The 10,300-nt window shown below is 39.8% G+C and overlaps 3 protein-coding genes across 5 annotated transcripts in view; 1 reads left to right on the top strand and 2 right to left on the bottom strand.

Moving 5' to 3' along the window:
- LOC111651990 (dynamin-1-like protein) overlaps positions 1-7,508 on the bottom strand; it is a 10,237-nt gene extending 2,729 nt beyond the window's left edge. The window contains exons 1-15 of one of the 2 annotated variants that reach the window (XM_087172875.1): positions 7,304-7,508; positions 6,628-6,773; positions 6,009-6,051; positions 5,853-5,924; positions 4,919-5,005; positions 4,379-4,541; positions 4,135-4,255; positions 3,620-3,751; positions 2,617-2,823; positions 2,283-2,403; positions 1,917-2,072; positions 1,725-1,814; positions 1,515-1,607; positions 598-651; positions 196-276 (exon numbers count right to left, since the gene is read on the bottom strand). In XM_087172875.1, coding sequence (XP_087029001.1) covers positions 196-276; positions 598-651; positions 1,515-1,607; positions 1,725-1,814; positions 1,917-2,072; positions 2,283-2,403; positions 2,617-2,823; positions 3,620-3,751; positions 4,135-4,255; positions 4,379-4,541; positions 4,919-5,005; positions 5,853-5,924; positions 6,009-6,051; positions 6,628-6,773; positions 7,304-7,405 — 1,668 coding nt within the window. In that variant the 5' untranslated portion in view covers positions 7,406-7,508. The remainder of the gene's footprint in view (positions 1-195; positions 277-597; positions 652-1,514; positions 1,608-1,724; positions 1,815-1,916; positions 2,073-2,282; positions 2,404-2,616; positions 2,824-3,619; positions 3,752-4,134; positions 4,256-4,378; positions 4,542-4,918; positions 5,006-5,852; positions 5,925-6,008; positions 6,052-6,627; positions 6,774-7,303) is intronic. The other variant, XM_087172876.1, reaches the window with a different exon arrangement.
- Positions 7,509-7,640: 132 nt separating this feature from the next.
- stmp1 (short transmembrane mitochondrial protein 1) lies at positions 7,641-9,292 on the top strand. The gene is made up of 3 exons (XM_023402052.2): positions 7,641-7,799; positions 8,101-8,154; positions 8,685-9,292. The coding sequence occupies exons 1-3, from the start codon at positions 7,785-7,787 to the stop codon at positions 8,754-8,756; spliced, it is 141 nt and encodes a 46-aa protein (XP_023257820.1). The 5' UTR covers positions 7,641-7,784; the 3' UTR covers positions 8,757-9,292.
- A 10-nt stretch (positions 9,293-9,302) lies between these two features.
- On the bottom strand, positions 9,303-10,196 carry smkr1 (small lysine rich protein 1). Of its 2 annotated transcripts, XM_023402051.2 has the most exons (3): positions 10,099-10,125; positions 9,904-9,957; positions 9,303-9,796 (listed from the first exon to the last, which is right to left on the bottom strand). In XM_023402051.2, exons 2-3 carry the CDS (start codon positions 9,904-9,906, stop codon positions 9,536-9,538), a joined length of 264 nt encoding a protein of 87 aa, XP_023257819.1. In that variant the 5' UTR covers positions 9,907-9,957; positions 10,099-10,125; the 3' UTR covers positions 9,303-9,535. The 2 variants fall into 2 exon arrangements, with proteins under 2 accessions (XP_023257819.1, XP_087029003.1); XM_087172877.1 differs by lacking the exon at positions 9,904-9,957 and having other exon boundaries at positions 10,099-10,196.
- Between the last annotated feature and the right edge of the window lie 104 nt (positions 10,197-10,300).

Here is a 10,300-nt window from a genome sequence, read left to right on the forward strand (position 1 = left end):
GGGGGGGGGGGGGGGGGGGGGGCAAACCAACAGCACGGCATCAGCAGACAAAGATCAGAGTGCATGCCAGCAGCCCATGCCCATCCATCCATCAACCATCCATCCATCCATCAACCATCCATCCATTCATCCATGCCCCACCACCAGCCACACAGCCAGTCAGGCATAGAGCCAGCGAGCTGCGTACGTGCCCACCTTGGCACCGTCCATGTCTGCTCCAGACGCAGGGGGCTCGCCAGAAACCACAGTTGGGCCAGGCGGGCCTTTGCCAACAGACTAGCAGGAATATGAGAGCAGGAATGGAGAGAGAAAGAGAAAAAAAAACACTGAAAGGAAATGTGGAAAGACAGAGGAAAGGAGGCTGGCTGTCAAAAGTCATTGGAGGCTAGGAAAAGAGACGCTCTGAGAAAGAGAGGAAGAGATGTGGGATAAAATTCCTCGATGGAAACTATCCGAAGCATTTGGTTCACAGATCCTCGTCCTGTAGTGCTATGAGTGATTAACACTGCACAGAACCCCTTTATACTGGGGACACTGAAAATATTAGAACACATAGGCTTCTGTTATTATATTTTCAAATAAGGCTGTTTCTTTTACCTTATCCCTGGGCACTGCAGTAGGCAGCTCTCTCATCCTGTTTCTCCTTTGCTCCTACAACACACAAAAACAGATTTTGGTACAGTTGCTGGTTTTGGCAAAATTACTTAAACTTCAACACATCCTCGGAAAGTATGGAAGATAATTTACTGGAAAGCGCATGATGAAAGAAGTTATTCTACTAGAAATGTTTTAAGTTCTACCAACCATTCTGCTAATTAAAAACACATTTCATCATTTAACAGAGTAAACCTTTTTCTGTGTTCAGTATGATATATATTATATATATTTAAATGCTACATGTACCTTTTAACAGACTCTGATAACGCACTAATAATTTCCCAAATAATAAAAATTCTAATAGATAAAATTAAGTTTCTGTACTTGTGTCATTAAATCACTTCCGAATACTTAATAAAAATCAAAAAAATTAAATATGTCAATTTAGGTGTCCAGTATTAAACTGATTGTATTCAATCTGCTCTAAAAATCGGTCGGTCAGGTTGGACTGGTGAAATTCAGAAACCAAATTACAACCAAAATGAAAATGACAGAATTGGAGCAACTTCAATAAAATGTTTGACACTTGCAAATTTTTTTAGCAATATTTGTGAACTACAAAAACTGCTTGAAATCAGGTGTTTGAAATTGTAAAACCTGATATTAGCTACAAAGATGGGAAATTAACTGACATTAATTCAAATAGATGGTTTTCAAAATATAAGATTTTGGCTTTTATTTACTTCCATACATTCTGAGTGAAACATTTAATACTTTTTATATACCTAAATATATGAATATACATATATATTACATAAGATATAATCCCAGGCCAACAGAAAGCAATATCAGGTTTTCACCTCTTTATTCTGCCATGAAAATATTTGCATTTTAGGGTATTTAATGTGAGTACTGACCTCTATATTGTTATTCATGACCCCACAAGCATCTGCAAAGTCTGGATGTTTGGTGTTGATGTAAGCCAGCTCAATTGCAACCAAGTTGTGGACCTATGACAAGAAAGGAGAACACCTTCAGTCTATCAGTTCAGCCTTTTGCTGAAACACATCAACACTCATAATGACTGATCGTGACAGCAGAAGATGAAAGCAGAAATGCAGAGGTACCATTTCATTGGTGATAGGCAGTCTCTTCCTTAGGAGGGAGGTGACCACTTCCACAATGGCCTCATGTAGCTTAGGGAACCTCTGCAGCTCCTGCAGAACAAAACAATATGAATGCGAATGCCTGCATGTGAGGGAAAGGTAAATACATGAGTTCCCTTCTTTGACGGAGAAGATGTGAGTGGAGCTCATTACCTGTGTGCTGTAGTTGCTGCAGTGCTGGATGATCCTCTGCATCTCCTCGTGGACCAGCTCCACGCATCGCAAACTGGGCTCCTCCAGGCGTTTCACCTGCTTCTTCACCAACAGCTCAAAGGATACCTCAGGCACAAACAGGGATGGACGTGGGCCCTGATGTGGGGACAGGGGGCAGCTGCAGGTTAGCATTTACCCAGAGCAATTTTTGTTAGCAAAGAGAGCAAACAACAAAAGAACAAGAATAGGCTATATCTTACAGAAAAGGTCATGTTTTGTTGGTTTACAATAGCTCACAAAGATGAGAGGAGAAAATGCAGTGACACTAATGATATAACATTTATGAAATAATGCAGCAGCACTCACTGTTGCGTTCCTTATGGCTGTTAGGATATCTATGGTGCTGAGTCCTCCCAGTGGATCCACAGACTCCAATGTTCTGCCAAAAGTCTCGTGGAATATGTAACAAATCCTGGCTCCACCGCACCTGAAAAATAGCAGCAGGGGGATATTAGCTGTGATGTGAACCCCGTGGCCTCCTCTCCTGTCAGCTCTTCCTTCACAGAGGCTGTGCGTGCTTCAACTTACAAGTTGTGTCATATTAAATGATGAAACCAATGCAGTTGTTTTGCTCATTTTCACTGCTCTGGACCAACAGCATCACCATGTGGCCGAGCAGAGGAGAGGCACCGCTACTCACAGTTCTGCTGTCTCTATGTATTTGGCCGTGCCCTCGATGGTGTTGCAGTACTCTGTGGCGAACTTGGTGATAAGCTGGAGCAAGGTGGCACTTTGGTCCTCGACAGGTTCTCCGTAGCTGCTGAGCAGGGACTGGTACTGGGCTGCCAGGACGTTGATCCGTGTCTTCAGCTCAGGGAGACAGTCTCGGATGTGATGCATCAGTAACCTGACATTATGACAGCAAAGGGCAGAAGGTTCCGTTTTTTTATGCAGATATGTAAATTATAGTCAAATTAAATGGCTATTGTCTAAATGGCAGACACGAGCAATTCCTCTGACGGCTGATTATTGCGGCCTGCTCCTCACATTCAACATACTAATGCTGACATAACTTCATGTGTCCTTCTGTTAAATCTACGCCTATACAGTGTATTCAGAAAGTATTCAGACTTTTTTCACATTTTGTCATATTGAAGCCTCGTGCTAAAATCATTTAGAGTATGTTTTCCTCATCAATCTTCACTCAACAGAATTTTTGAATTTTTTTATTAATTTATTAAAAAGGAAAAACTGAAATATGACATTGATATACTGTACATAAGCATTCAGGCCGTTTGCTGCACTGTCAGATGCACAGTATGTGTCACATCTTACTTTTTGCAGTCACTGTTCTGTTTTTTAAATTGATTTTTATTTAGATTTTTCACTTGAAAAAGACATTACCAAAATAAAACTATTCTTGAACCATTCTGATCACAGTTCGCTCTCTTCTGAAAGATCACTCTTAAAAATGTACGGTCACAAAATCTGAGCTGGTATAAGTAGTAGTGAAATAAATTTAGAGAAGCACAAACATGTTGAAAATGTTTTTATAGTGTTTATTTCCTTCTTTTAATTTGACTTTTATGGTTTTTTTTTTTTAATCAACTGTTCTCAATATGGTTTACAGTGATAGAAGCATGAGGCTTTGTGCTTTCAGATCATATGTATTTTGTCATGGTAACGATTGTTATTACAGTTACCTATTAAGCGTCCTTGCCAGGTATTTGGTTCCATTTCTGTTGGCGAGAGACGGATATTTCTTCTGCAGGAAAGCATGTTCGTCTCGAATGGCATCAGCCACAGATTTTTTATTGTTGATGTCCAACTGGCTCCTAAAAGTTCAATTTCAACAACACAACACTGATATTTAGTGCTGGGCAATAAGACAAATTAGTAACAGTCGACCATCTTACATTATGTATATGTCATGACATCTAGTTTGATATGGAAAACAATTCTGACTGATGTTCATCGTATTGAACTGCATAATAAAGGAAGGTGGATCATTTCATCATATCTGATAGTAATAAAACAACCAACAGAGTGATGATTCAATATAAACAATAGATAATGATACAGTATATCTGCATTAAAAATGTATCATAGCACACTAAACTCTACTGACCTCTATTATCACACACTCATCTCCGGTCTGAATAATAGATAGCCTAATGTCATAATATGTTCAGTACAGTAAACAGTAAACTCTTCAGACCTGTTGACTACTCCAATGAGGCCCAGTTTGACAGGTATGACTCTGCCCATTAGTACATCCATAGCATCAGTACCAGCGTCCATCAGGTCCAGCTTGGTCACCACAGCCAGTGTCCTCCTGCCTGGTGAGTCACAAAAATGGCTACTAACACTCATCTTCTTCAACATTAATTGTCTAATTAAACAGTGGAAAAGTCAGACAATAAATGTTATTATAATTCTGTCTTCCTTTCAGTGTTTCTTACCGTCAGGGTCGACCTCCCGGGCCACCTTGAGGGCCTCCGAGGTGGCCATGTCTGTGTTAGCAGCCGTGACAGCCAGGATGATACAGTTGGGGTTGGAGATGTGCTTCAGGATTAGATCTCTTATCTGAACCTCAATGTCCTTAGGCTGATCCCCTACGGGCACCTGAAGGGAACAATACCAATTAAACGAAAAGACACAGTATGTCTCAATTTGATTCATTAGGAACTACAGCAGGGGGATTTCTCAGATTAACAACGTTTTCAACCAGAGGGAAGGAACTAATGAGGCTGGAATCAAAGCCTGCACACACTTGGACTTTGACAGCACATGGTTGGGAGCATTAAAACTGAGCTGATAACTCCCTGCCGTCTATAAATACACAAAAGCATCGACCAGACAGGGACACTGACAGCAGTGACCGGGCATATCTGGTGAAACCTGGCTTATAGGTGTTTTCGGTTTTACATTTTTCAGTAATTGGTTGTTGCAGCGGTGATCAAAGCCTTGTCTTGGTGAGGAGAGAGTACAGCATGAGTTACCTTAGTAATTCCTGGCAGATCCACCAGTGTGAGGTTGACAACGTGAGGAGAAAATATCTTCAGGTGAATGGGTTCATCACTGATCCCCTGCAGAGGGAAGAGACAGAACAGATGTGTACTGTGTTGCTTAACACTGTTTTATAGAACATGTTAAAAGAATTTACAAACTAAGTTTTGCTAGAGCACAAACTTTGCCTACTTGCTGTCAGTTTGGGTGATAATGATATAATAGGTAGCATTTTGATTCTCTTGCAGTGTTCTGACGCCGCTGCTTGTCTGCTAGCTCTTGTCTCACCTTACATTTCAGTTCTCTGAAAGACAAATACCCAGCAGTATTTGAAACTATGTGGATGAAAAAAAGAAATTGTCACCCGCTGCATGATGAAAATGATTTTTAACCTGTTCCTTGAGTTGCAACTTCTTTTCCTAATCCAAGCAATGATGGTGATTGCTGGGACAGGGAACACAGTTGAAGTTGAGTACTGGTAGCCCAAAACGTTTATATTTATATAGTTTAGTTTATATAGTTTTGAATATGTTATTATTTAAAATCTTCTCATGACTTCAGATCTCCTCCACCTCTCGTTCCATCACAAGGTCATCATGCTAATCTTTCTGTCACTGGTGTCACATGTATTTTCTTTAAATATTTTGTCTTGTCAGAAATTTCTTCTTTATTCTTCTTTGTTTCTTCTTCCTTTTGTTTGAAAATGTGCTTTGTAAGTAGTTGACTTGTTTGGTCATACCAGACAGCGGGCAAACCGAATTTGCTGCCAGTAATAATATACATCATAGATTTGTTTCCCCATCAACAGCACTTCCTTGAAACCCAATCATTTGAGATGTAAGACACATGTCATTTGTGCAGTAAATCCTGTAGGTCTGGATTACAAAACATAAAGAATGTCCTCTTCCTCCTCCATCCACATCTCACCTTATTATTCCCTGATATTCGCTCCGTTTCATTTTCAATTTCTTGCCTGATTTCATCGAAATCTGTGTAGATCTGTGTAAGGAAAAGGAAAAATTTACAAAAACAAGCAAGGACCAAGGCTGTTACTCAAATGATTTACATTACACAAACCCATACCTTATTTTTTGTGTGAAGAAACTTGCCCCACTCTTCACCTTCTCTACCTGTGAACAACAAGAAAACAGTATGGGTCAAATATTATTCACTTAGCACTCTCGAGGTGGAAAAACACAGGTGTTAAACTACTGTGTGCAGGAGGCTAAGCAAGCACCACTAAAATTGGACCTACAGAAAGGACAGACACCTGACGACAGATACTAGTCCTGTGAATAAGGCAGCTGGAATGACAGGTGTAGTTTTGTGAAGGAGGGAGCAGAACTAGGACACTAAGTCAGGGTATTTAAATGTGAGGACAGCTGTACAATGCACCTTTGAGTAGCACAGTGCTTTTTCACACCCTGGCATCTGCAAATGATTTGAAAAACAATGACAGAGCTTTAGAACTAGTGTCTGCATACTGAGGACCAGAAAATCATATGAAGACTTTTTATATACTGTACACCAACAATTATGGGCACAATCCCTCCAAATGTGTGTATAATAACATAAATACTGTGCAAGAGCAAATATGAAAACTCTGCTGCATTATATGCAAACAGCATCCAAACATGCCTTGCACAGGAGGCAATATCTAAAACAGTGGACTGCTTGTTGGAGATCTCAGGGATGTTGGTACCTACCGCTGTCATCATTTTTCCTGGCGTCTCCAGGATCCACATGGACCAGCTGGAGGATGAGAGGTCGCCTGGTTACGATGCCAGTCCCACGAGGCAGCAGATCCCTTCCGACCAGGCTCTCCAGCACAGAGCTCTTACCGCTGCTCTGGAGACACAAAATACAAATAGAGACATGAGTTAGATGTGGGATAAATCAGGGACTGCATCTACCTCCCAATTTAAGACACCAAATCCAGCATAGCCCTGATATGGAACCATGGTGGACCAGGGATAGAAACAACACAGCTAATTGCACCTGTCTTTTGCACAAGCATTGACCTGGTTTAGCCAACAGAGGTTAGTGTGTGGATGAGGCTCTTAAAATAGCAGTGATTGAGATGATTAAAATAGACTTCACTGCCACTGCCAGTGCAGACTTGCAAATGAGGTTTGCAGCAGTCTAGTTAAATATCTAGTGGGGTTTTAGCAGTGCTCTCTGCATCTACAATGGTCTCTATGTAGCCTCAGTAAATTTATTCTGGTACCTGAATATGTTGTATTGTACAAATTATTCGCGGCTAGTATAACTCTTATTATAATGCTATCTTTATTCATGCATGCATGATATTAAAGCAAGGTTATCTTGCTAGCATGACAGCCGCTAATCACAAAATGCTCCCAACCACAGCGTCTTACCTGAGTCCCAACTACTGCTATCTGCGGCAGCTGTATAATATCGGCGCCCACTGTATTGAACACATCTTGGAGCTTGTTTATAACGGGGATAAGAGCCTCCATGCTCACGTTTTGTAAATAAAATGAATAAACCGGTTATTTTCGTGATGGAGCCAAAGTCATTCAATGTCCCACAAAAGCCACCATTGCAGCAACACCCACTGCACGGGCGAGAGATTTTGCGCGGCACTGGGAATTGTAGTTCTCAAGTGAGGAACAACTATAGCTCAGTTTGAGGAAAAGGACTACAATTCGTCTGCTCTGAAAAATAACGTGAGACTATTTTCTCGCGCATGCGTACACTCATTGTTGATGACAAGCTAGCTTCATTAGCCAAGCGACTTGGTCGATTTACCTTGTTTAGCTCTGAACTTACTGGCTGCTTTTTAGTCAGTAGGTTAGTTTGCTGTGGATAGTCCTGTAGTGACTTCCTTATTCCACCATGCTACAGTTCCTGGTGAGCTAAATGGACATTGTCGTACTTGACATTTGTCTGGATGCTTAGAGATGTCAACGAAGCTAGCCTAGCTAACGTATTAGCATAATGGTAACTGCCTGTCAGTAGACATAGCTGTAGCAGTAGCAGCGAATTGAAGTTTTCTGTTCTAGTAAAGTAAGATAAAAGTCAACCGCCACAAATTTAACAGTTAACTATGCTACTACGTTAAATAAACATGAGAATGAGTTTGCAAATGTTGCTTGAAGTTATCGGTAGATAAGATATTTCCTCTAATGACATTTTTTGTTCCATCTTCCAGGCTGGCTTCACCCTGGGGAATGTTGTGGGGATGTACCTCGCTCAAAACTATGATGTAAGTTTGCCTGATTTTAGTCTTTATTTATAAACCTTGACAATTGGATTTCAACGAGTTAGTAAAGTTACTTGCTTGTTTAACTGTCCAATCTCTGCCACACCCTCCTTCCGGTAAACCAAGGGTGTCTGGAGACCTGTCCTTGAGCTATTCCACTTCAATGACCTACATCAGTTGTTATTTTCATTTGGTACACCTGGTTCAAACTAGTGCAATCGCATACAACATAACAACCTAAATCTTTTTAATGTTACAATGTTACGTTTTTGTTGCATCTGTTTTAGTTAGGTTAGCTGGGCCATCCTTCGTGATACATTGAATATATATTGAACATAATAATAAAAACACCTCAGTATAGGTCCAGTACAATGTAAGATTGTATGTTAAACATTTGCAACAAAAACTGAACATTATAACACTCACAAATTACGAAGTTGTTATATAAGTTGCATTTAGTTTTGGCAAGGTGTACCTAATACAACTATATACACTTACCAGATGTACTGACTGTAATGCTTTTTCTTTCCTAGGTCCCTAACATAGCCAAGAAAATTGAAGCTTTTAAGAAAGATGTGGAGGCCAAGAAGAAGCCCCCAGAGTGAGCACAGCAGGACCATGTTGCAAGCAATACCAGATTGACTCTGCAGAGAAACTATTTATTTTACAGGGTTATGGTATAATGAGTGTACATTTGATAAAGGGACATATAATGTAAAATATGAGAATATTAACAGTGCCTGGAACAGTATTTGTTTCTTCCCTTAGTTTTATAGGCATGTTCTCATAGTAGCCTATTTTTGTAAGATAAATTGCTGATCCAAGACTGGATTTAAAGAACATTATAAATAACTAGTGGGAACACTTTATGTCCAGTATCATGGCAATGTTGGCTGGCCTTTTCTATGATGCACTATGGTGTTCTAATTTACACATGACATTCATTATCTCCACATAATGTTCTTTAAAATGAATATTACTTGAGTATACATTTGCTCTTCTCTGTCTTATTCTGCTAAGTTGAAAGAGATTCTTTCACAAGCTTCCAATTTGTCAAAAGCTGCTGCCAAGCCTTTTACGATATGAGTGAAAACAATTCTGACTAATTCAACTTTCAATAAAGTTGCTGATAAAAATGTTAGTCTTTGCCTCGTGGATTATGTGACATTTTTCTGTTATAACATGCATTAATATATATATATATTTAATATATGTATTAATATATTTCCATATTGCTGCATTACACTAACTCTAGCTCTCGTAACATGTTTAAATTGGGATGTGTTATGATTTGTCCACTAGATGATGCTATTACCAAGGTATTTAAGTGAAACTATCCCCTTAACCATGAGAAAAAAGTCTAACTTTGGCAAAAAATTCTGATTTACTTTTTCTTTTTTCTTTTTGTTCCCTTTTTCTTTTTCTTCTTTTTGTTTGAGTGTGGCCACCCAAAGCCTCTGAACTCCAGACAGTCCACCGCATTATGAGCAATGTAGTAGATATTCTCCATGGCTGCTGGGCTGAGGATGTCCACATCTGTCTTGGTGGATTTGGCACTAGAGGACCTCTTTTTGGGTGTTTTTGGACTCCCAGTCGTCTTGGCAGGCCTAGAACTGTGGGACCTTGATTTCCTGGATTTGGGTGGCTTTGAAAAAAATACAAGTGGTTTTGGTTTGGTTCCTCCCGTGATCATACTGAACAGTTAGCATTGAACTAATAGTTTACATGGAACAAAAGTTAAATATTCTTTACCATAGTGAAAAACTTCAAGGTCACATCCAGTGTGATGAGAGATTATTTACCCATCTGAAAAACAAGACAAATACTATAGAATGCCATAAAAAGCAGCAGGTGACTATTTTATGATTAAAAACGATGCTTTAATGAATACATAGTATGTGCCCTCTCAAACAGCTTAAGCACAAATAAAAAATACATATATCTTACCAGCTCTGGACTTGGCACTGTTGTAAGTGGCAACTGAATGGCTTCAACTAGGACAGCGATACCCCATATGTTTATGTCTGTTGTCATAGAGACTGAATGGACTCATGAATGAAGGGGCTGGCCTCTTCCACAAGCCAGTAAATTTGTTTGCTGCATCCAAGAGGCAGCTAGGTTTCAAGTACAACACAAAACTTAGCAAAAA

The sequence above is a fragment of the Seriola lalandi genome, unplaced genomic scaffold (assembly GCF_002814215.2).
Source record: "Seriola lalandi dorsalis isolate HSWRI2012SDOR001 ecotype SW California unplaced genomic scaffold, Sedor1 jcf7180002053896, whole genome shotgun sequence".
Taxonomy (NCBI): domain Eukaryota; kingdom Metazoa; phylum Chordata; class Actinopteri; order Carangiformes; family Carangidae; genus Seriola; species Seriola lalandi.

Excerpts from the sequence above, each read along its gene's own strand:
- smkr1 (XM_087172877.1), bottom strand. The coding sequence starts at position 10,185 with ATGACAACAGACATAAACATATGGGGTATCGCTGTCCTAGTTGAAGCC. Across the intron at positions 9,797-10,098 it reads CAGTGCCAAGTCCAGAGCTG|CCACCCAAATCCAGGAAATC; the intron begins GTAAGATATATG and ends TTTTTTTCAAAG.
- stmp1 (XM_023402052.2), top strand. Across the intron at positions 8,155-8,684 it reads ACCTCGCTCAAAACTATGAT|GTCCCTAACATAGCCAAGAA; the intron begins GTAAGTTTGCCT and ends TTTCTTTCCTAG.